Source organism: Scomber japonicus, chromosome 1 (assembly GCF_027409825.1).
Source record: "Scomber japonicus isolate fScoJap1 chromosome 1, fScoJap1.pri, whole genome shotgun sequence".
Taxonomy (NCBI): domain Eukaryota; kingdom Metazoa; phylum Chordata; class Actinopteri; order Scombriformes; family Scombridae; genus Scomber; species Scomber japonicus.
Window position 1 is genome coordinate 31,382,208 of NC_070578.1, and position 25,889 is coordinate 31,408,096.

The 25,889-nt window shown below is 40.4% G+C and overlaps 1 protein-coding gene across 4 annotated transcripts in view; it reads left to right on the forward strand.

The window, feature by feature from the left end:
- The window catches only part of neo1a (neogenin 1a), a 159,533-nt gene that overhangs the window by 101,512 nt on the left and 32,132 nt on the right, over positions 1-25,889 (forward strand). For all 4 annotated transcript variants that reach the window (XM_053317173.1, XM_053317181.1, XM_053317190.1 and 1 more), the window contains exons 6-7: positions 8,865-9,019; positions 9,158-9,278. In XM_053317173.1, coding sequence (XP_053173148.1) covers positions 8,865-9,019; positions 9,158-9,278 — 276 coding nt within the window. The remainder of the gene's footprint in view (positions 1-8,864; positions 9,020-9,157; positions 9,279-25,889) is intronic.

Here is a 25,889-nt window from a genome sequence, read left to right on the forward strand (position 1 = left end):
TTGTGATGCAGCTGGAGCTCATCTGCCGAAAGAGAGATGTATGGAGGCTGCAGAGGGTGTATACACACACACACACACACACACACACACACACACACACACACACACACACACACACACACACACACACACACACACACATAATGATGCCACAGAAGGTCAATTATGCACTTACTCTATACACCTGTATGTGACGCACACAGTGATGGATAAGCCAGGCCTTGAGAGTGCATGAACTCTCTGCTTTATTTATTAAAGCACAAAGACATAACAATACAGCATTAGTTTCCTGCCCAAGCTCCTTTATTTATTTAAAAACACCAGAGAGTGTGCGTTTTATTATCATATAGACTATTAATATTCAAACATTATTAAAACATTGTATCTGTCTTTGTGGCTCTTCAGTTAATTTAAATTGGTTGTTGCTGCACACCCAAAGGATATGTTTAGTAATTAAACATTTATATTCAATTAATTGCCTTAAATTACAAATACCTTATAGGACATACTGCCTGTTCTTACATGATGAGACTGGTGATTTTTTTTCACATTGACAAGAAAAAAACCCCCAAAGCAAACCATGAATTGATCTTACTCACAAGTTGTTGCCTGTGTAGCCAAAGCTTTGTGCAGCATACTCCTCTGTACCAAAGACCTCCATCCAAAACACATAAATGAGTCAAATAGGTGATATGTTTCTTTATTATGCTTATCATGGATACTCTAGTTTTTTTTGGAAGTCAGTTCAACAGACATAATTCTCCTGCATTTAATACTCAAAAGCTGACCAAATCTGCAGCTGAAAATATTTCCCAACAAATATGCACCCTTTGCTCTCACTTTATTTAATGTTTCTGATACATGCCATGGTATGTCATTTAATTCTATTAGGAATCAAGAAAAGACGTAAAGGTTAATCCAATAAAATCTCTGGAACAATCAGATAACGATCAGCTGTAATAGCCCCGAGCTACATTACAGGGGGAGGGGGGGTGGGATTCACTAGGAATACCACTGCATTTACACTTCAGGGAAACCCAATATCTAAGTACCTTTGCAGTGACCCCTGCTGATACAAATATGTTAGAGATTTTTTACAAGCTTTGAGAATTTACAATTGGCATGTTCCTGTTTCACATTAGAGCAGCGCTTCAACAAAGGTCTGGATAGAAAAGAGACACTATTACTCTCTTTTAAAAATGTACAGATACACCCAGGGTAGAGCTTTCAAGGAAACAATAGCATACTCACAGCTCAACGGACCATACTCCAGTTTAGTTTGTTAGTGTGTTCACAGCAAAGCTTTTATCTACAGACCAAACAACTAAACAAATAAGGATGCCTGTTTGCAGTATGAAATGATGCAGATTTCACCTAAGCTTCAGAAAAGACTGTGTCAGTGTCTGTCAAAACTGACAAGAGTATCCAGTAGTGTGTGCCATATTTTGTCAGTGAGATAAAGAGGATTAGATTTAGATTAGATTTTTATTTGTGAAGTATCAACCACAATCTGCCATTGTAATGAAGCCAATGGAAAACTTGTTCTTCTTTGCAGGTGTTTTTGAAGAAGCATTAGTTTTACTGGTAACGTTTAGATCACCCTTTCCCTTACATCACATCAATAGGACTGAACAGGCACACACTTGCATGTGCGAATGTGTGCTGTGACATCTCACCCTCTGTTAGAGCTGGCAACAGGATAAATGAGGCCAGAGGAGGCAGCAGCTTTTGATTATGGTCTTGTATGACTGGGGCACCACCCAGACCTGGACTGTGTGGTTCGTCTGTTTGCAGGATAGAAATAGTGTCTCCATGTAAACATGTATGTTTTCAGTTTTATGGGGCTCAGAGTCAGTGGCCCTCATCTATCATGGACTCAAGCTATCATGTCATCAGCGTAATTGTTCTTTCCATGTGCTACGCTCACATGCAGGAAGTCCCTGCCCTCTGTAAAAGTTCCATGTCTTTCCTACAGGCAGAGGCCTCTAGATGTATAACCACAGACAGCAGGGTTGTTATAACCTTTTAACAGAAATGGGCAAAAATAGACAGGAACATAAAAAACCTCAATATGCTGAATTTCAACTCACAGTTCAATTTTCTCAAAACTTTATTTATCATATATCACATCTACATGCTTTGAGCGGCTCACATTGTTCCACCAGGCAGAAAAAAAACAGGTGACTGTAATTTAACAAAAGTGAAGGCGCGTGTGACGTCTATTAACATATCAGATGAAAATACTGTCGTGGGAATTACCTTATGAACTGTGGTCAAATGATTTTTTCCAGCTACTGACGGGAATAGTTTGCTGGAAATGACGTGTGGAAGAATGACAGATGTGACCGTTTTTACTTTGACACGCTGCCCTCCTGCCCTTCCTCTGGTGTTATATTCAGCAGTTATATTCTGACAAAAATAAAAAAGAAACTTTCCATTTAAGTATTAAAAGCACACTAATCTGATAAGGGGCTACACCCACAGGCACACACATTTTCCTTTATTCATTGGGGGGGGGGGGTGTTATCTCTGCCAGTTGGGTGAAAGGTGTGTGAAGGTCTGGCTGAGTCCTGTCCAGACCCTCTCTTCTTTTTAGAATCAGGTCTGCTATTTATTCACGATAAAGCTGTATCTGCAGGACTCCAAGGGCATGCACATACTGTGTGTCTCTGTCTTGTCACATTAAGTCGAAATGCTGCCTTTGGTCAGAGTCTGTTGTGTTAAGCTGTCCCATGTTGTTGTATCCACAGTGGGGAGCGCAGTCCAGCTTGGACTTGACAGCATTTGACTGGCATTACTCAATTTTTGCCAATTTAAAAACCTGGGATTCCCACTTCTGTGAGGAACAGACATGCACCAACACAACAAGCACATGGCGTTGTGGTAGCATAGGATTATATACCACAATTGCACCACCCCGATTCAATTCTGGTGGGGAACCATTGTTGCATGTTGTACCGCACTCTCCCCCTCATTTTCTGTCACCTTTCGGCTCCTCATCTTTTAAAAAAGGCAAAAACAATCAAAACTGAAGCACAATGTTTGGTGTCAGTTGTCTCATTTGAATTCTGAGCATCATTTCTGTGGTTTCCTCTTCAGTTAAAACACTCATGGCCAAGAAGATTATTACAGAGTTTATTAAAAACCTTTAGGGAAATGTTACACCCATATAAAGCCTAAAATATAACTCTATTTCCCCTCATTTTCTTTTACAATAACACAAGAATATAAATCATAAACTGTTACTATACACCCAGTAAAACCTTTCAAAGGTGCTGCTTTAGGCTACTACTTTATTACAGCATGAGCACAATATTTACAGTTATAGGAATTAATTATCTTTCTTTTACCATGATATTGCTAATATTTAAGTTAACATGAAACATGGCATCCAGTGATTAATAAACATAATGCACCAAATAGCCAGGTATTCTTTGTATGGCATATTTTAAAATACCATACACAGCACAGTTTTGCTTCCACATCACTTCCAGTTGAATGTTGAGTAGAAATATTGTTTTAGATATTTATTGACAAATTGCCATGCTCTATAAAGACAGTACTGGGGAGAGGGATGATGTTAAACTCCTCTAAAAGCCATTACCAAACCATGAGGCAAGCTTTTACCAGCATTTCATGGGCAATCTAAGATCTTTGCTTTGACTCAAGTGTAGTAATTTTCGAGCACAAAAACATCGAAAGATTGAACACCCTCTCTACAACTCTGCCTCTAACCGGATATTATTCTCTGCTCTCCGACTAGGAAAGGACGCACCAAGCATCTTTCTTGCTGAGGCTGTTTGTCTTGGCCAGGATTAAGAGTAAAGCTGTTATCTTTAAAGAGCAGGATGGGTAATTAGAGCAGTCCAAGCTCCACTTGCCCTTAGAGTAAACCATGATTGTCCAATAGCTGTTGCTTAGCTTGGATGAAGCTAGCTAGACTCCATCCAAGCTAACAGAGTTAGCAAAATGTCTTTCATATTTTGACCCCTTTTGTTTCTACAGTCTCAAAATACGTCTTAATTGATTGCTGCTGCTTAATTGCTGAGGAGTGTATTTCCAAAAGTCTTTTATTTTAACTTTTGTTTCATCCCAGTGAGCCAAAAATATGCTTACTGCCAACTGCCAACAGTTTTCTTCAGCTTTTTATACTTTGATGTTTCACCATTTTTATCACTACTAAAAAATGAAGCAGACTTTTTCCCCTCAGTGTCTCTGTTCAGTATGTTCCTGAATACCAGTGAAGCTTTACGTAAAGTATGCAGCCAAGAATCCCTTAAGGAACCCCGAAAGAGGTTTGTTTTAACAAGCTCATAGTGAGACACTCCCATGACCTTTTTGTGGCCCTCTTTTAGTAGTTCACTGGAGTCAGTGTAAGTCTGCGTTAAAGCTTCTTTTACTAAGCTACAGGCTGCAAAGATAACACCAGTCCCATAGAATAATTGGCATTGGGGTTCTTTATTCTATTATTTCCCCTTTATGTTTGCCATGATTTTTTTTTTCTCCCTCTTCTGCTTATCTGCATTTCCTTTGTTGTTTTTCTGTCTCTGTTGGATTTCTCTTTCATTAGAGAGTGGTATTTATGTACCACTACAAGTAAGCCTGTTGGGAGATTTTCCAGCTGGTAGAGTCGAGCATTTTCATCTGTGTGAACGTATAGAAGAAAACGTAGTAGAAAAATGTGGACTTACGCTTTATGACGTGACCTATAAAAGACATTTTGAGTATGAATTTGGATTTTTACTCGGCATCACCTCGTCACTTACTGGAACCTTAAAATACAAATGTTGGTAAGGATTTGGAGCCTGGGAGTTGATATGGGATGAGTGAGCAGCATCCATCACAGCACAGTCTAATAGGCTCAGACAGCTGTGAGTCTAGTAAAGATGCCCCATGCATACCCCTATTACTCTTAAAGGTAGTGAAGTTTACATTAATACACAAACACAGTTGTTTTTGATTGTGTATTTATATTTAACATTTTTCACTAAAGCATTTGGTTTATGTAATGAGTTGGAAGCTTAATTCTTTTATTGGCTCATTGCAAATCCCAAAGCGTCACTGACATTGTTATGGCTCTCAGCAGTTGGCAGAAACATTTCTTATGTCAACCCCCATGTCCATAGCATGCATGTTCAACTTAGTGTGCATGCTTTTATATCATACCATACAAAGAATACTGGCGCCTGCTGCTAATCACAACATGGCTATAAAGCACCAGTAGTGGATTAAAAAACACACAGGTACCTTGAAAGATTTGGTAAGGAAATCTTTTTCTTTAAGAGTTTGAATGTTTTTCCAGTCACTTTGTGTACTTTCAGTTATTTTGCCGCTAGCATTTAGTATCCATTTGAGGAAATACATCTCAAGGCACTTTGGCTCTGACTTTAACATCTCGCTGCCAACATGCATTGGCTTCATTGCTCAGCAGTCTGTCAATGCACATGCCTTTAATACTGATGTGCAGGCAAGAGGCCAGTGTAGCATTTAATAAACCAAATTAATTTAAACTTTGATGTTTAATGAACGTTTTAAAACAGGGTCATGTTTGTACCTATCAACCTTTTCATCAAGTCACACTTTGAATTATAGTTCCTTTGCCAGCCAAAAAAAACCCAATTTCTTCATACTTTCAAAAATGTGACAAAGTTCACCTTTTGCGTACAGTATGTATGTTTTAGTGCCAACAAGCCAATTAAAGAAGGTCATCAAGCATGTTTTCGCAGTGAGAGTTACTCGTCAACACCCTCTGTTGAGTCCTGAAAGCTCCCTCCATCCCTCCAGGCTTTATTGGTATATTTAGGCGTTTCCACTCATTGCTCAGTCCAATGGGTTCCAAATGTCTGAACTCCATTTAGAGAAAATGGTGCATGTCTGCTCAGATGGAGAGATGGAGAGATGGAGGGAAGGCTGAAGATTGAGAGATAGGCAGGGAGTTAGAGGAAGATTAAGAGTCGGGGAAAAATGGGAGACTGAGTGGTGAAACACAGAGAGAGAGAGAGAGAGATAAAGAAAGCCACGGGGTACCAATCACCACCAGCAAACCTCACTATGGTTTTATACACACACACACACACACACTGGTCTTTATATCCTTGCGAGGACACTCATTGACACAGTGCATTCCCTAGCCCTAAACCGTAACCATCACAACAAAATACCTGAATCTAAAACCAATTTTTATCTTAACCTTAAAACCAAACCTTAACCCTCAGATTGCGCTTCGAAGTTGTGACAACGGGCCAAAATGTCATCAAAACACAAAAATGTCCTCACAACATATACACACAAAATGACACAAAAACACATATGAATACAATGAACGTGCACAGGTTGCAAAATCATGGATGCAAAGACACGTGTGCACATATAAGCAGTCACGTGCACACATTGCTGGCAAAGTACGAAGCAATATAAACAACATAATGTACAGCATATAGAAGCAGTGATAATGGGAAGAAACAAATATACATACGTCTTTTAAATTATTCATATTCACGTAAGGCACACCTATATTTTCTCACACACACACACTCTTTCGCGCTTTCTCTCTCTCTCTCTCTCTCTCTCTCTCTCTCTCTCTCTCTCTCTCTCTCTCTCTCTCTCTCTCTCTCTCTCTCTCTCTCTCTCTCTCTCTCTCTCTCTCTCTCTCTCTCTCTCTCTCTCTCTCTCTCTCTCTCTCTCTCTCTCTCTCTCTCTGTTTTAACGCTACGTCCCCTACACACCAAAGCAAACCAAGGATTCCACCTGCTTTTGCTGTGCAGCTACTGGAGGCAAATATCCAGGGGACACCACACTGTGAAATACATTATTCACAACTCACACATCCCCCTGCAGGGAACACTGGCTAACACACAAAAAGTCACATAGGGACACACACTCACACACACACACACACACACACACACACACATGTATAGAGAGCAGAGCGATGGCTGTCTTGACAACTATACAGTGATACGGTCTACAAATATTAACATCCTCATTTCCATCCTTGTCTCAGTCGTCAATATTTGCCAGTGTTAGCTCACAGGAAAGTCTAGACGCTCATTAGGAAGCGAGGCGGGGAACGTCTCAATATTTGATGGCACTATCCAGTTGTTTCTCATTTGATCTGTCCTAGCACATTTAGTGGTTTTAAAACAATTAGAATTTTAAAGTTGGTTCATTCATTAATTCATTTGCCAAACTGCTTATCCTCTCTAGAGGGTCACAGGGACGCTGGAGCCAATCCCAGCTGCCTATGGGCGAGAATTTGAAAGTCAAAATTAAAAACATAAAATATAGTTGTATTTTATTTGAAACATAACGGCTCTTTTTTTTAATCTTGTTGCATCAAGTCTGTTCTGAAGAGAAGCTCCACTCTGGGATACTCCTAGGTGGTCCATTTTCTATTGATGACAGATGTGAAGCAAGAGTTGAAGTTGTTTGCATACACTGATAATTCCCCAAAATTATCCACTTAGCATGACCATCCAGAGGGAGATGTCTTTCATGAAATTGATTATTAAAAACACTGCTTTTGCTTAGACAAGTCGGAATAAATGTGAGGATGTTGTAGCTCCTGGTAAATCAGGGTTTGCACCTCTCCTTCCACCTTCGCACCATATACAGGGCATGGCAATATGAAACAGATGGCTAAAATGCATCTTAAGGTCAGGAAAATATGAACATGTCACAGTGCTTGATGTGTCATGTAGCAGCAGTCCTTCTTGGTGTATTGAGGTTACCATTAATGGAAAAATGTGCGTATTGTGGATTGTTCTTTAGCAGTTTAATTACAAAGAACTAATTTGTGAGTCTTAATTTCTTTGCTCCCATTAACAGCTTGTCCCAACAAGATGAAGGCTGATCTGTTAACTACCAATATTGTGTTAGAGTAAATTAGTCACAGCTACATCAAGCAGATGAGGAGGACTTGACCTCACAACCCACTACTCTGGTGAATAAAGCTAGAAAGGACCTTATCAACCCACTGCTACTATATCCAATCAGCCCATTTGAATAGCTACAAAATTGATGCTAATAACTAGCTATCACAGAGCCTAAGAGGCTGATGGCAAAGCTTGACATACTGCGACACACTAACAATAACAGTCATTTAAACTGTGGTCAGCGAGGTCGCAGCTTGTCAGGGAATACACAGAGGCAGCAGAAGCACTTGTGCACAGAAACACACGCATGCACAGCGCTTCTTACACCGTCTCTCCTCACATACACGTACAGTCCAATTATAGAGAGGACGAGGCCTGGGCCCTGCGCTCCCAGTGACCTTGTTCCAGGACAGATTGATGAGGCGTTGTATTGCCCCAGCAGATCAAATAACTCTTCTCTGGCCCTCATTACCAGGACCAGGGGAGATCTGCAAGTGCTCGACTCAGCTAGTGTAGCATGCGAACATGCTGTGCTGGTACCGATATAACAGTTTTTTTTCATCCAATCTCAAATGTGGAAAAAAAAAAAACAGGCTATTGAACATTTTTATTGAAGATGTTTGGAAAGATCACAATTGTTGTGAGGTTTGCAGAAAGTAGATAAGTTATTAGATTCTATTTTTATTGTTCCACCACCGTTCCTTAACTGGCAATTTGGCAATTGAACAGGAAGCATGGCATCATTGGGTCTTGTTCATTTCCTGCCAGACACCATAACACTAGAAATTGATGTGCTTGTTTAGTTTTGACAAATTGTTTATTGAATTTCATCAGTAAGAAGATCATTAATTTCTCATCCCTCATCTCCTTCTCCATTATTTTAACTGTTCACAAATTTCCCAGAACTTCAACATGATATGCGATATCATTTTGTTTTATCATCATGTTTTTTAACCTCTCTGACTCCTCTGTATTATCTTGATTTCACAGTTCCACCCCAGTTTGTCAAGAAGCCAGCCAACATTTATGCCCATGAGTCCATGGACATTATCTTTGAGTGTGAGGTCTCCGGCACACCAGCTCCCACTGTTAAATGGGTCAAGAATGGAGATGCTGTCATCCCCAGTGACTACTTCAAAATTATTGTAAGTTCATGCAACACTAAAAGGATAACTTTCTTCCATTTCTACTCCTTCAGTCGGTATTAGAATGATAAAAATGCAATGTTACTAAGATTATGTCTGTATTTTTTCTTTCTTTTGCCCGTTTCCACGTCTTTGTAGAAGGAGCACAACCTGCAGGTTCTGGGTCTGGTCAAGTCAGATGAAGGTTTCTACCAGTGCCTTGCGGAGAATGATGCAGGCAACATCCAGTCCAGCGCACAGCTCATCATTTTGGATCACGGTACGCCACTCACCAGGACCACCCGCTAGTGTGCAAAAGCAGATGATAGTTAACTAGACAAAATCAATTGCCACTTAAGAAGATGACAAACACACAAATTGATAAAATGCAGCACAGTCAAAATGATCAATGTCTGATACGACAGAGAAATTAACCATGTCTAATCATTTTTGCTCAGACAACCAGGCTGCATATTTGGAAAGGAAAATAATCTATTCACAACCATTTAGACATTAACAGCTGCTTGTGATTATTTTTTAGCTATTAACAGTCTCACACCTACTTGTTTTTTAACAAATGATTAAAGGCATTTATTCTGGAGAAAGATTGTTGATATTTCAACTAAACAGCCAAACAAATACACCCCTCCCTTCGTGGTCCATCAAAATCTCCGCCACCTAAATTCATGTCTTATGAGTACAACAGTCCATCCACACTCTCCGCTCCTCTGTGGCCTCCTCACTTAACTTGCGTTCAGCATCTCTGTCCACAGAGGCAGCCGTCCGGCAGCTTTAGCGCCTGAAGAGCTGAGAGGACAGCCTCCAAACAAACCGCCTTCACCAGGCTGAATCACAGCAGAAATTTAGTGAGCCAAAATAGTTTGTATTTCAGCTCCACAGGAAGAAATCAACAGTGTTTGTATTTATTGATTCACTGATGTGGTCAAGTTCCACACATATACAGTGGGATATTTGTGTATTTAAACAGCTGCCTGCTCAGATTACTCGTCACCAAATTTGACAAAAACAGATTCAGAGTGTAAAAAAACATCTCTATGAGACTGTCTTGGATTCAGTGTGAATTAATACATTTAATAAAATGGAAGTGTATGTGTTGCTGTGCGAGGCAGCTGGTCCCAAGACATCAAGAGATGTAAGAATCCATCACCAGGCATCGGCGTTGCAAATTCTGCTGGCTCTCAATGTAAGACAGACAGATAGACAGATGTTTCATCTCATCACTGGCCAAATATTTATTTGAAAGTGCCAGCAAACAGGTTCAACCGATTGGCTCTGTGTGATAAAACATCTAGCAAGTCAGGTTAGCTTACCTGTTCTGTGAGAGAACACTTCCTAGCACAAGTCTGGACCACTTGTTTGTTTCCCATTTTCAAAGCCGGTGCTGGGTATGAACCCTAGATTTTTTTTAGCACACACAAACCCTGAGGGGATATTCACTGAACAAGTATTCACTGACAAAAAGTGTATTGAACAATCTTTCTCCAGAATCACTGACTCTACCTTTAAGATGCCCAAATAATACCATCAAGTGCAGCCATAAATACCTGGAGATTAGTATATGGACAGAACACAGATGATAGACAACATGTCTGAAAACACATTTTCAACAAAGACTATTCAACATGATCTAACCTCTTAGTGTGGTGGGTCTTCAGTTCCCTATACAGTTTACCGTATTTGTAAACACCTAGGTGGTTTCCTAGAGGTTGTGCACATCTGTGAGGGTGAGAGGAGTGAGTGAGGATGTGTAGCGAACAGTGAAATGAAGCCACTGGGATCTTGTTAAACCAGAGGTGACTCAGAGGGAACAGAAGTACATCTGGGGCAAATGATGCTTGGTAAGCACAGAGTCCATTCCACATCTAGTGTTACAGAAATGTTGCGAAGACTAAAGAAAGCTGCTTTACACAAAGCCTGTGCTTTGATGCCGCATCCTCAGACTTGTAAAGGCCGTCTTTCAGCAGGGAGCCTTACCTAAACCTGAATTCCTATGCTGGTAAAGGGAGAGCGCTTGGATTGATGTAGCACAGGCTTTCTTTTCAGCATAACTTCCTTAAAAGCGAAAAGAGGCTTGAATGCTGATTCCCAGAGTGGAGCCGCTAAGTAGAGTACAACAAAAAGGAAAGTGGGTAGGAACAACAAAACCCAAGTGCCCAAAAATAGAAGCCAATGTGGAAAATGTTTCCAAGTTGCTTGTTCTTGAGGTAGTTTTGTGTCATTACCTCTAATCATTGGAGAAAAATGTAATACAAGTTAAATTTGAAGCCATTTGCACCATCATTATAATCATAGTTTTACCCAAGGGACCAGTGAAAATCTCTCCACATCACCTCACAAGATGAGCAAGACATGATTTCACTGAAAAGCACATCTAAATCTGATGCTCTCAGTCTGAATCTAAATAAAACAACATGGTGGAAAATGGAGGAATAATATAACAGCCAGGGGAGGGAAAGTAAAACAGTGTTAACACAGCAGAAATCAAGTGTTTTTTGATCATCAGAACCATTACCGCCGACTTTGACTCTCCCATTTTGTTGAGGGAGATGGCGAAATTTAATCAAACGTGAACTCCCCCTCACTAGAAGCAGGTGGCTAATGGATTAGCATAGCGGTGTCCAACCGGTGGCCCCCCAGCTGTGTCATCCCCTCTGATTGGAGGACATTAAGTCAGAAATAATGATGACCTGCAGCTCATTGTGTATTTGTGTTTGACACCATTGATAAGGGTTTCGCCACTTTACATTGCCCCAAGTCTTTTCATTTTTTCTTTGACTTGAAGATAAATGGGATGAATTACAGAGGCAGCTGGCCTTGTACACTGGGCTGCCCTAAGCGTGGCTTTGAAGAAATTAATCTCTGTTTAATCCATAAATATCACAGAGAATCTTTTTTTTCCCGTGCTTTACTGAGTGTGTACATCTATCTTGGACACAGTAAAACAAATCCAAACATACTTACCGCCAGAAAGTTCTCTAGTTTCCTGTTTATGAATATGTTTATCAGCCATCATCTGAATCATCTGAAACTCGGGATGATCGATCTAGAAAATAACCGTAGTCCCAGCAACACAGTTCATTCCTCCTGTAAATTGTTAATGTTTTGTGCTTTTATAGACACATCCACTTCACTGCTCTCTGTAAATACTTACTTCACTGTGTCAATTGTGTAATTTCCTCTCTCTCGAAGGTGCAATTTGTGACTCCAAATAGTGAATCAATGACAAAATGTTTGAAATCAGCCCATTCTCAGCATCTATTAGTGTTTTGTGGCTATGGCATTGTAACGTGAGGTTGAAATGAATCTTTTGAAGTTTAAGTTGAGTCACATCTCTCTCTCCTTTAGCGTCTCTCCTCTGTTGTATTCATCTCTTTCCTCCTGTGGGGCTGAATATGGACACATTCAATTCAGCCATCTGCCACCTTTCCCCAACACTTTCTCTCACTTTCACCCTCCTTGTCTTTCACAGCCACCTGCTCTCTGTGATAATCTAACACACTGTGCTTGTGTTAATTGTGCTGCCCTAAATATTCCCTCTTTATGCCCCCTCCCCTTTTCACAGCTGGGCATCTTTGTCCACTTCTCCACACACTCTTTATAAACAGCCCATCTGCTCTTTGCTGCCCTTTTTGAGTTTTCATGTCAGTCAGGTATCTTGCACACACCTGCTGGACTTGAAAACACCCTGTCTGTCAGTCTGCTCCCTCACAGTCGGGGGAAGATAAGCCAGGGACTTGCCACAGGGATAAAGTTGTCTTCACCCTACAGGGAAATCAATGGGGGTGAATTGCATCTACACACACAACGGCTGCAAGTTGGCTAATATTCATTAGTGGTCATAATCTTTGCATCTTTACGCTGCCAGCTGCAGTTCAATGTAGCTCCAGCGATGATTCCCACCCATGGCTGTTAAGGATGGAGAAGTCAGCTGTCAGCTATTAGCATATGCACATTATATTTACAGTTATTTCTAGTGATTTGTGCTCTGTATCAATACTGTTTGCTTTGAGCTCCGGTAGATGACACTGGGTTAGTACACAAACAAACAGGTTAAACTTGAGAAATAAATTGGTCTCATTTCATCTTGCTACAGCAATTTCAAAGACTTCAAAGAGTCTGAATTTTGGGGGGCGGGGGGGGGGGGGGGTCAGGGGTCAAAAATAGGACCTTAGATTGCAGTCCCAAACACTTTTCCTGGACATTCCACAGCCATGTGTAATATGGGTAAACTAGTTGCAAACAGATGTGGGTAAATACAAGCTCAAATGCCAAAAGTGGACCTCAAGTAGACCTAATTATGCAGTGTAATGCAGTCCAAGTAAGTGCCTCTTAATGTGCCTTGTAAAGATGCCACTTTCAGACTTGTCGTCTTCTGGAAGTGCTGAGACTGTGTTTGGATGTGTTCGTTAGAGTCACTGTTATAGATCATTAGTGTTTGTCAGAGGGAAGGAAAGCAACAACCAAAATGTGTGTGCCTTCTCCCAGTGACAAATGCAAACTAATTTCTCACAAGTAATTAACTACTCCATGTGAGACTTTTTTTTTTTTTCCTGAAATGATGGAAATTGTCATTTTTCTTAAAGTCATTGGATTACATACAGCCAGCATGGACAGTTGTTGGACTAATTATAGTTTAATTCAACATAATGCTTTGGTTTAATCAAATTCCCTGCAGATTGGCCCATCATTTCCTTAATAAACTATAAATACAACCTCTAATAGCTGTCATGATAATTCCCTGCTGGCAGTTTTGATCTTCACTGTCCACAATGCAGACCCTGGTTGTTATTGTCAAGATGACGGCAAGGGAGGTTAATCAGCTGCAGAGGATATGCTATTTAAGGGATTATCATCACATGTCATCTATAGACAGTGTGCAGCAACAATTTGCGGCCTTTTCCAGGCACATGATTATGTGAAGCGTTTATGCATGATACTCTAGTAGGCAGCAATTACAGCTTGGAGAGGAAATGGGTCACGTTTTTCAACTTTGAAGCTGTGCACGGCTAGACAAAGCACTCGTTTATATGATTGTCATCTTTCCATATACAGTACAAAGACTGAGACTGCGTTTGAAGTTTGATAAGGTGGCATACTAAAATGTATAGGAAAGTTTGGAGGTATGGTTGCCTTTTCCTTAGTTCTTTAGGATTCAAAGCAGAGCAGAAACAAATGTTTTAGTTTTTAAGATAGCTTGTGTTATTGCTTTATTGAGCACAGAGCCGCATATCCTATTTTACATCTAAATAGCTGACTGACATTTATAAGAGGGAAGAGAGGAAAATAAAAACCAGTGGATGTTTTTCAGCATTATGTATTCTCACTTTACTGCTACAATCCAACCCAAGGTCACAAATCAGCCTGGGCACTTTAACTTGATGCCCACTTGTCAACACATAGCAAAGTTTAGATTGAAGCTGCTAAAAAGCCTAATGTGTAAAATGCAGATCCACATTTAACATTAGCAACCAGAGGAGAAGTGGAGGCACTCACTGAGCTGTTTGCCTTTTAAAGTGTGTATTTTTGCTTTTTTTATGTTATGCATAAATTTTAGAGATGCACTTCCATTTGCATGTGAATACTTATTTGTGCTCCTTCCATATGCTTTGCAGGCGTCAATATGGAAATATTCCTCTGTCTGAATTTGTCTGTCCCTACATCTGTCTTCTTGTTTCTTCTCAATTCCCCCAGCTCACATGAATAATGTTTTGACATTTTGCCTCCTAGTGCCCAAGCCAAGTACTTCACTAGAGAGGCTGAAAGCTTGTTTGGATGTATATGCTCGGAGCGCTCATGCTGTTTTAGCCACAAATGCATCAAGTGAATCACACTGAGATGAATGAAAGGGAGAGCTTAAACTAAATATGTAGCCAGCTTCAGGTAATTTACAACACAATTTAAAAACACCAATAGCTGTTACTGCACAGCATGAATTTTAGCATCTTCATCCTGTAGGCTCATATTCCTAGCTATGATCCAGGTCATTTGATGATGAAATGAAGATGACACACAATTTCTGATGCAAATACATTTTTCTTCAAGCTTTTATTAAATCTTTAGCTTAAACAGGAAAGCAGTCCCTCTCTTTCATCTCTTTCTCCTTCCTTTTACCCTCTGCTGCTTCTCTCTTTCTCTTTCTATACCTCCACCATTCCCTTCATCATCCCCTTTATCCAGCCACACCGCCATTAGTTTTTCCCTCCCCCCCTCTTAGACCTGTGGCAGCAAACAGAAGAGTCCTGTCCTCCCCTTCCATCAGAGGTACCAGACCCCCACTGAGAGATGGAGATGCCTCATCACCGCCTGAGTGCTCTCTGTGTCTCTCGGTTTTCCTCTCCCTCCATCACTCTGTGTATTTATGAGCGCAGGCATCAGGAGCGCTGGCATGATAAAGTGACGTGTGCTGTCCCCAAAGCCGACGCCACGACACAGTGACAGGCACAGGGAGATACTGGAAATGGATATTTTGAGAGTTGTACATGCCGTAACCTAATTAGTAAATCAAATTATTACAGCTGTCTTGAGCACCAGACCTCTGTGTGAAATGACACAGGAAACCAGAGTCTCCTTTTTGCAGATGACTTGGCACTGCTGTTAACAAATTCAAGTAGATACAACCGCTAATTCTCCTTCCCCTCGTTCTGAGCCAAGGCAGTTAGCACGTATTAACGATTATGTTTCACATGGGATCCAGGAGTCACAAAAACCCAGACAAGTTTTATTTAGATGTCATTAATTGACAACACATGAAAACAAAAAAAGTGCATACAGACTAATTAGAGGCAACGGGGACCATATTGTATTATAATAATGATTTTCAAGTGAGACTAAATGAATCTATTTTCATATTTTTGTAAAAGCATTAAACTTGGTGAAAAATAAGGCACTAAACAATGCAGGCAGAGCAAACGTTGTGTTCACCAAGTGCGTTCATGAAGAATGAAAGACAGCAGCTAGTTTTAAGTTGCCTAAAATCAAATTTTCAAGAGCCACAAAATCAGACATAGACAAAATATCAACCCATGAAAAAAAAAACTGGCTATTAACTATTGGCAAGAAACAACCAACGATTTTAAAAACTTACAGATGTGTTGACCAAAAACCATGATAGCCTGCAGATCTTAAACTGAGCACATACTATACAAAGAAAGCTGTTTTGGAAAGACCTGGTTGCTTGAAGCAAGTCTGTTCTCTTTGTGAACAACAAAAAGCAATAAAAGCTCCAAACTCTGTCACCTTATGTTTTAAAATATTGTTCCAAGCCTGAAGAGATACGATTTTTTCCCCCATACAAAACTGATATCTGCAGCAGATTTGTAACCCAAACAAATATTGAAATAGTATGGTTTGAACACAAGCTGTAATCATTTCCATATGGACCACTGATACACATGAGAGATGCGAAGCCTTGATCCATTGTTGTGGCATTGTGCAGACATGCAACCAGGAAGGGTTTTATGTACAAATATATCTTGATGTTGAAGCTTTAGTGTTCTCTTCTTCTAATACAAATAAAGAAGAACTTGAATCGATATCAAATTGAAAGTAAAAAGAGAGATGCTTTAAAGGAGGTCCCCTGCTGTCCCAGCTCTGCTGCCAGTGTGGTGTAACGCAGTACAGGCTCTAGCTGGGGTTGAGGGAAAAAAATGACTTGATCATGAATCCATGTAATATAAAATGTAACTAGATCATGGTTAAATAACAAAAACACAGCGAGTTTAGCATACAAAGCAGTAAAAAAAAAATGCGCCTAACACATTTGTAACAGACAAACCACAGTCTGGGGATCTTTCCGGCACCTCAGAGCGCCGCCCTTATTCCCTGTTCAAATCAAGAATTGAGAATAGACTGCTAAAAGACCCTTCCCTCCAGCTAGACTCTTCCAGTACTGGATAAAAGCTCAGGCCCACTTCAGGGAATACGGTGTGCTCCATCATCTGCTAGCAGGGTCACGGCCAGGCCAACAGGAGCAAATGTGTAACGTTGTGAGCATGTGAATGTGTCAGCACAGAGCAGCGCTGCACACCACATTGTCTGTTGGCACGGACTGCATTGAAAGTGTAACTTCAACAGCAGGCACCAGTGTGAATATGTGACAGTTAAAAACATGCCATGTACTGTTAGGTTACGCATGCATGCACACATATGGTCACACTTTTTTTTAGTTTCTGGTTATTACCTCCATGAGTTCACATGGTCTAACTAAAGCATTTCCCTTGAATCTCTCAAGCGTGCAATTACCATGTCAAGACGTCTCACGGTTTCTCGACTTGGTTTTGTTACTAGGTATACATGTATAGGTGGTGCAGTATATTTCATGACAATACAGTGCAATCCACTATAGGGATCCTGCAACAATTATTACTTTAATAAACCTTCTAATGTTAATCAGAGAGTGGTTGATCCACCCCTGTGGTCATTTTTGTAGGTCATAGTTGTTATTCTCAAAATTGCAATTTCCAAAAGTCTGTATTATAATATAATACTAATAATAATATGAAACAGAGATAAGAAGTCCAAAAGGGAAAGGGGAGCCTGCTGTTGGCACTGTGGACAGGTTAATAATGTGCAACTGGGAAATGAAATTGCCTCCAAAAAACTTCCCCGAATCCCCTCTCACTAAAAAATAATCACTAAAATGCCAGTAAACACCACATTTACCTGTCCTCTAACAGCCGTGTCTTATACCCACCACATGTAGCCTTACACCGCAGGCCATTATAATAATGAGCACCTTATCTTTATTTTATTTTATTAAGTCTTATTTGCTGTTTGTGGTTTGTGGTCGATTAAACAAACATGATAATATTGTTTTCATTTAGAGCACTGTAGTTATAAATGCTTGTGATCATGGAATGTTGAAACAAATCAGGGGCATGTGATGGTGAATATTAATAATATGTAAATGTGCAGATATTACATTAAATTCTGCCTCATAGCGAAATATCTTAAAATTCAAATTTGGGCATAAAGCCCTAGTGTCTTAACCGAAATAAACACACACACAATCTGTTTGGCATGCATACAAAGTATGTAAGTGATAGTGAAAAGTGAATGTGTTCCCCCACTGGAGGCTGTAGGAAGCTGATCAGAGGTTTGTAGCCTAAATTGATTGTGAAGAGTTGAAATCAGCCTCAACCAAATTGCTGTTTGTATAGGCGCTGATGGCAAAGTGTTTGTGTTGTGGCTGGGTCTCTCAGGGATGGTGCTGAATGTGTATGTGTGTGTTTACAAGCTGAGGCTATCACAGCATGGGCTGAACCTTTCTATGGGTTGTATTTACTCAACCATGGTGAAAAGCTTTGCTTCATTTATAAATGGTCTGGCATCTAAGTGCTAACTGCAAAATGTTATGGGTGCCTGTTTTGCTCAGGAAAGAGAAAAAAGGATTAAAATAGCCGTCGGTACCTGCGTCAGTGCTGTTTTTTTTGAAGGTCAGTCTTGTTATCAACACCAGTTTGGGCCTGATTGCATACGTCTGCATGAGACCTGCTTCTTCCTGACAGTCCTTTTTACACGCCTCACTGACTCGTGCCCTTATTTACGATATAACACTGTCCACCTCCAACACACACTCATCCAGGATGCCAATCTGATGATTTTGGATGTGGTCAGTCCTCTGGGTGCAGTAATTGGAAGTACCACTGGCACAAAAACACCACTTTCCTTTCACACCCTTCCCTTAGCTGCAGGCAGCTGACCCCTGTAAGCAGCGCCACCATAGCTGGAGCTTTTATTTTTCCTGTTAGCGCCCACCCCCCTCTCTTTACTGTGCCTCCCAGTTTCCGTAAGCTATAACTAGAATAGGGAGTAACATCACAGTGGGGTATAGACACCCCGTTGCCTGCTAGCCTAGTGCGATAGACGCTTCTCTGTGGGTCCAACCCAGGGAAGCTGCTTTATTGGTGAAAGTCTGATTAGCTGGACTGTTAGCGAGTCTCCCATGGGGGATGCAGCTGCTCCTACTTCTGCAAACATCCTATTTGACCTTTTCAGCCCTTTCCTGGTTGTTCAGCTCCACTCACTTTATACATGATGAATGTTCCAAGTGCATGTATACACACTGTTACACAGAGCTCTCTCTGAAATCAATTGCCTCATTCGAAGCTTGCCCTACTCCCCTGGAAAGGTTGAATTGTATTTGTGTACCTCCTAGGTAATAAGATACAAAGGCAGGCAGAGCAAAAAGAAAGTAAGCATGCTTCCAGTCCTGGGCATTGGTGGTGAAATGCTCTGGAGATGTGCAGCATCACTGGCTGTTTTGATCTGCTTGAAAGGCGAACCCAAGAGGCCTGGCTTTCCTCTCACAGCCAGCCACGTGATGCATATGATGCAGATTTGGAAAAGTGGGGAGAGAGTTGGAGGGGAGGGGTGTTTACATTGTATACCATAGCTGCACATCTTCATTTGCATACAGAGTCTGGGCGAGCAGCTGTTGGCATCATGATCGTGCATGTTTTCGCATGTGTTTGTGCAGCAATGTGTGTGTTGAAGCAAAGCGTTCAGGGTAACAAAGCAATCACACCCAAATTAACTCACCAGTGGCTCACGGATCAAGGGGGTACATGTGTTTGATGGCGAAGGAACGCTGTATGTACACACAGTGGATGATTAATTATTGATGTACCCGACCCCATTCAATTACAGTCGTCATTTCCAAATGGGGGCGTTTGTTTTCCCCTACGTGTTGGGATCTGAGGATCCGCTGGATTTTTTCTGTCTCAGTAGAACGTATATGGCATTTTGCACATTCCCAGACAGTAAATCCACCCTACCCCCCCGCCCCTCCCCGACACTCAGTGTTTATTTTGAGATACCCACAGCAGGGATTGTCACTTTTTTTAGGAAAACCAAATTATCAGAAAGTACATTTCTGGAGGGCCAACACCGGCTGCAAACACAGACATACCGTCATCCTATCTAAAACAAAACAACAAAAAATTCATATAAATTCCTTTTACTACTTTATGCAGGCCTACAGGGAATTTGAGAATGTTGATTTTGGATGTAAAAGGCAAGATAAGTTTTAAATTGAACCATTGAGACAGCTGCAGGGAAAGCTTTCGAAGAGGGACAGTTTTCCACTTGCTAAGGAACAATATGCACATGCTTCATAAAGAGACCATCCTAGTAGCATTTACAGCATCACATGACATTCAGAAGTCATGTGAATCCATCAGTTAGGTCCTCTCTCACCTTCCACTTTGTCTCCACCACCACAAGAGCATTTAGTGATTGTGAAGACATAAATACATCTGTGACACACTCCAAACACTATAAACTGCATTTTGATCTGAGCTTAATGAGTCTGGGAAGCTGTTTTGAATTTTTGTTGGCAGAATTTTGACCTATACATTTTAAGTATGCAGTTTTTGCCAGCAGTAACATCAAAAGCTTGAAATCTGAGTTTTCAATATTCTGTTCATGACCATACGAATGCTGACCTCTCTGAGTTTTCCCCTTAATATGCCAGACTTTGATGTGTCCCCTTAGGAAACAGCATCAGCACCATCATCGCCCTAAAGATTGTTTCCTGAAGATATTTCAACCACTAAAGGGTTAATAAGGAGAAAGTTCATTCATTTTTGAGATGGACATGTATTTGTTTTTACAGCTCTTAATTAATAAACGCTTATTTCTCCCCTGGGGGAACGTGCTAAGTTTCAAACATTTCTTGATCGTAGACAACATGCCCCAGAAAGTGATGGGGAGGAGGAGTATGGAGTCAGTGCTGTTTGACATTTTTTGGAAAATCAGTGCGAGACACAAAAGGCTTTTTTTTTCTCTTTTTGGATTATGTCAGTGAGTTGGAACACCTCGTCAGTTTAAGCCTTTCTGAGGTTTCGAGTCGTACTTTAATCTTGAACGTCTGATTATCACAGTGAGAGGGAGTGTGTGCAGTCGCTGATATGCTCCACCCTTTAGCAATCTGATACTGCATCACTGTCAGTTTCCCCTCAGCTAGTGATAAGATGCCTGGAGACAGTGCAAGAAAGGTCCCAAGATAAAGCTTATATTCCTAACAAGGGGTGACCCTGTGGTGAAATGAGTAGGCTTTTAAGGATTTTCCCTTGTTGTGAGCATTTTCTGTTCTTTGTTGATTGATATCTCACATTTGTATTTACTTTATTTATTTTCGCCTAATTGTTTTTCAGTTTCTGTTATATTGCTTGTAAAGAACTTTGTAAGTGTTGAAAATGGTGTTAAAAATTGAATTTATTGTTGTCGACAAGGTACTAGAGAGAAACTGAAAAAAAAGGGTGCTTGGTCAGCCGTTTTTTTTTTTTTCTCGCACCCCCCGCTCCCACATTTCTTTCTTCACCTCTCACTTTGTCTTCAGATGAAACATTTGTCTTGCCTTTCTGACTCAGTTTCCTTTGTCGGTGCATTAAGGAGCTGCTCAAATGTCATGAGCTGTCAGCCTTCCTCATCTTTGCAATCTTATCTTGAAAGAGAGCGAGGGGAACAAGATGGTAGAGGGGAAGGGGAAAAAAACAGCCCTAGCTGTCAGCAGTTAGCTCCCAGCAACCAATCATTTTCCACCACATTTACTTGAGAAGCCGTGAGAGCAATTGAAGTGTTCTGTTGTTCCTTACGTTACCTTTACATTTTAATGAAAGGACCTATATTTGCATTTTTGTCTTTGTAAAGAGAGAACTTCTGATTTCGTTCTGATCACTGTCACACACTTGGAACATACAGATGTGCCGTTGAGTTCAGAGTTATACATGTGAACATTGTATGTATGAAACATGAAAAAGACATTCTTAATTGACAGCCTGCTTTGTCTCGATTTTCTGAAGGGTGTGGACCGTGCCTTTGAGTACATTGTTCATTCTTGCTGTGTTCATTCTTCTTTTCTATGGCAGATTACAGTAGTGACTCAGTAATGGGCCATTAGCATTGTGCTGGATCTGTCTCTTATGCAGCCGTCATTACCGAACCACATTAGACATGGAAACTTGTCCTGAGGAAATCCATTTTGCAAGAACGTGGCATGGCCTGCTGAATTCCTTCTGAAAAGGCTATCTGTAGTTACAGTACTGTGTGTGCTCCTGGCAGATATCTGCATTCAGTAGATTTATGCTGTCTTGGTGGAGAGGTGTGTTGTCTCAGCCAGTGAGTTACTGTAGGCTCTCTTATCTGTGTACTCAGACCAGATGATGAAAAAACTACTTGGCGTTACTTTACAGCCACGCTCACTGGGGAACACAGCAGTGGATTATGGAGTTAGCAGCACTAGAAGATTAAAGTTCAACTTATGAGGCTTAAATCAAAACTTTTAGTGCTACTCCAATTATTTTAAGTCCCGGATATGGCTTTTGCTTCCATTAAATATTAAGATGAATGTTATGCTATGCGTGTCTTTGTTTTGACTGCTTGTATTGGTTACCCAGGTTTATTATGCAGATCTAGAGTAACCTTCCTCGTTAAGCCTTAATGCCAGCCATTCATTACCTCTGGCACAAAGACTAATGACACTATTAATCAGCTATGAATAGAGCTTGGCAGTGGCAGTGGGAGGCTGACACCTCCTTGCTGTAACAATCCCAGGCCCCCATGTACAAGACAGATTGTCAGAAGGACACTGAAAACTGCCCAGCGTGTCAATTATCTACAGATGACAAGGTGTATTAAGATGGAAAGTTGATCAAACAGTGTCTTGGCCAGTCCCACAATGCTTTGCACTGCCTCTTTGTCAGTTTGTTGATTTCAGGGTGATTTTTACTGGAGAGTGGGATTAGAAAGTGCATTTGATTGAAAAAGGTGAGGCATCGAACCACTTATCTCCTCCTTGTTCTTTTGTTCTTAAATCTACACTGAGCAAGGGTGCGGATGGACAAATTTACACAGAGAACAAATAAGCACCAGTCAAATGATTACAAGGTGCAGCCTGACCTGTATCCAAGTGCCATTTTTACCGACTTCTGCTTTTGTGGAACGCTTTTCTATATAGCGGCACTCAAGCTTTATCTGTTTTCTTTTCCTTGCTAAATGGGGCACTAAAAATCTTTTTGTACTACAGTAAACTATGTCTGTAGCAGCTAAGTCCAACATATGGTTGAGCGTTCCTTTCAATTTCCTTTACATGTCTGAAAGCTTGGTTCAATTCCTGTCATGTCTTATTTTCTGTCTCAATCAACAGGCATTGATTCAACTACAGACAAAGCAACACTGACTAACATGAAACATACTGTATAGCATTCCGGTCACACGGGATCCTGTCCTACTTTAACATCTCACTCTATCCACTCTGTTAGCTCATTTAAAGGGAAGGGAGCTGACTTTAAAGGGAACTTTGGGCGTTTGCTGATTACTTGCAAGGTTTTTTGATGTTAGACTCATGGTGAGCTGGAGCACAGCTTGAGATCTTAGAGTAGTTTTTTTATTTTTTTTCTTCTAGCTGCTGCAAATTTCAAGAATTCAAGAATTTAAATATCTCCTAACTGGTATATATGAAATATCCAGTATGCACGCTTAACTTCTAAAGTTTTAAACTCATTATCTACTTTTGAATAATTAAGTTATTTTTTATAAGACTTTCCTAGAAGCAAAGTTTAACCAATCCTAATGTGAAAAGGGCAATAACTGATTTCCTGTAGATTTTATCTTCCTTGCCCTCAATGACAGATGAAGAGCACACTGTTCTTGGGTTGTAGTGATACCTGTCTTCTTAATAGATAATGAAACCATTTAAATGTGTTAAAATTAAATTACATTAGTTGCCCATAAGTAAACAAACAGAGGTCTTTTGTCTGTTTCAGAGCTTCACCACTGCTCACTTTTATTTTCCACTGTTGCTGATCTTCTAGTCTTTTTACATCAGTGGTTTCTTTTTCATTCCTTCTTTCCCTTAAAAAAAAAAAAAAGTTAATTGTTCCAGGCTCTCTCTACGATTCTGCGTATGAGCCTCCATGCAACCTTCGCTGGATTAGAAATATTTTCGTTCTGAACGCAGCCTCCCGGACAGCCCTTTATCCCAGGCTGTGTGCTGCCGCCACCACAAACTCTACCAGTCAAATGTTTTTAGTTATGGATGCAACAGTTGGAGCTGTGGTTGTGGTTTGGCTCTACTAATGCACTTAAATTACTTTGAATATTGCAAATATCTCTGTTCCTTCTTCTCATGTATGCCTTGTTCCTCATGTCTGTAAAATGCTCCCAGTTACAAACAGATTTCACTGTTTCAGTCTGGTGTAGATTTTTATGTATTTATTACTACTACTAATTTACAGTTACATTTAACAGTATTCATCTTACCTTGCTTCATATTGTCCATTATATTCCTTGCACCGCGTTGTCTTGTGTGTTTTATTTTGTTTGGTGTGTGTTTTTCCTGTGTTCATAATTTAGTAATGCAGGAGGTCTGTCTTCACTATCAAACAAATGCTAAGCTTTTGTTTATCCTGTTAGTCTGGTTATGGGTTATTTTATGGTAGCTCCATCACAACATGTGTTTTTGTGTGTTTGTGTGTGTGTGTGTGTGTGTGTGTTTCTGGGTGGCTTTATAAATGAGAATAATGCTTTAGCATCTGGTAATTAGGGACATTATTAGGACAATTATAATGCACTCCATTGTTTTTTGGCTCTACTCCAGCATTAAAATGAAACAATAGAACAAACAATTAAAAAAAGAGCAATAAAATGAACAATGAATATGAGCTTTAAGGTTATTTGAGGTTGTTCGCATCTGTGCCGCATGAACAATGTAGGAGTTGTAGCCTTTTTAATGAAAGCCTAATTTTTGGACAGTGATCCTAAACATGCAGACGAGGCAACAGAGGAATGGACTTGACTACCTGAATCCATCTGAAAAAGGGTCTAAAGAACAGAATGAAGTCATTTCTCTGACAAAAACTAGACATGAAAATACAATACAAGCCTGACAGAGCACCATCAGAGATACCAAGTGTCTGCTGATGTCTCTGTTGTAGCTTTTGACAGATACAGACAGAGACTTCTGCAAAAAATATATATATATATATATATTTTAGATGGTGACTTGAGTGAGTTTTGGTTTCAGGTTTGTGTCAGTTTATCAGAATTGGTTACCTACATTACACAGTATGGGTCTAAAGACCTTAAGTTAAATTACAGTCGGCACATTAATTTCAAACCATTATGCCATTTCAAATTTAAGGTGCTGGAGAGCCAACAGAACAAAAATATACCGCTATCCAAAGTGCGTTGAGTATACTCTGTGTACAGATAAACATACGTATATACAAACACTGCGGCAATAATGTGAAGCAGAAGCTAAATCTGTTTCTGAGGCTCGTGCAGATGTACAAGGTCAGTTCTTTATAAACAGGGTTATTCACTGCGTGGGTGAGCCAAAGAATGAGCTTCATATAAGTCCAAGTGCAAAAGTCACTGGACTCTGGGCATTTGAAATGTAAACAAATATTGAAATCCAAATTAGCGGTTGATTCCTCACGTCTTTACAGACAAATACGCCAACGGCCACTTTTGCATTTCGACACGGTTTCTCCAGTAATGATACACCGTTTGCACACTTAACTTGCTGCGTTGCTGTATTTCAGCTTTGCCCTCCAGTCTATTTCCCTGACCTGCAAACAAATGGAAATGTCATACAGTCTGACATTCTTTCCATACGGTTTTGTTTCGCCCTCTTGCCAGGCAAATGGAAAGCAGAACTCACTGAGTCTGACCGCAGATTGTTATTCCCAAAAAAAAAAAAAAACAACCACCAAATGAAATCACAAACATTTCTGTGGCTAGGATGTGGAATGTGATGGAAAAAGTGTTTAAAAAAACACCATCTGGTGCTTTAGTCAGGAAAGGATCTAGGCTTCAGAATCAAGTTATTTGAGGGGTAGGGGGTTAGGGGGGTAGGGTTAGTCCTCAG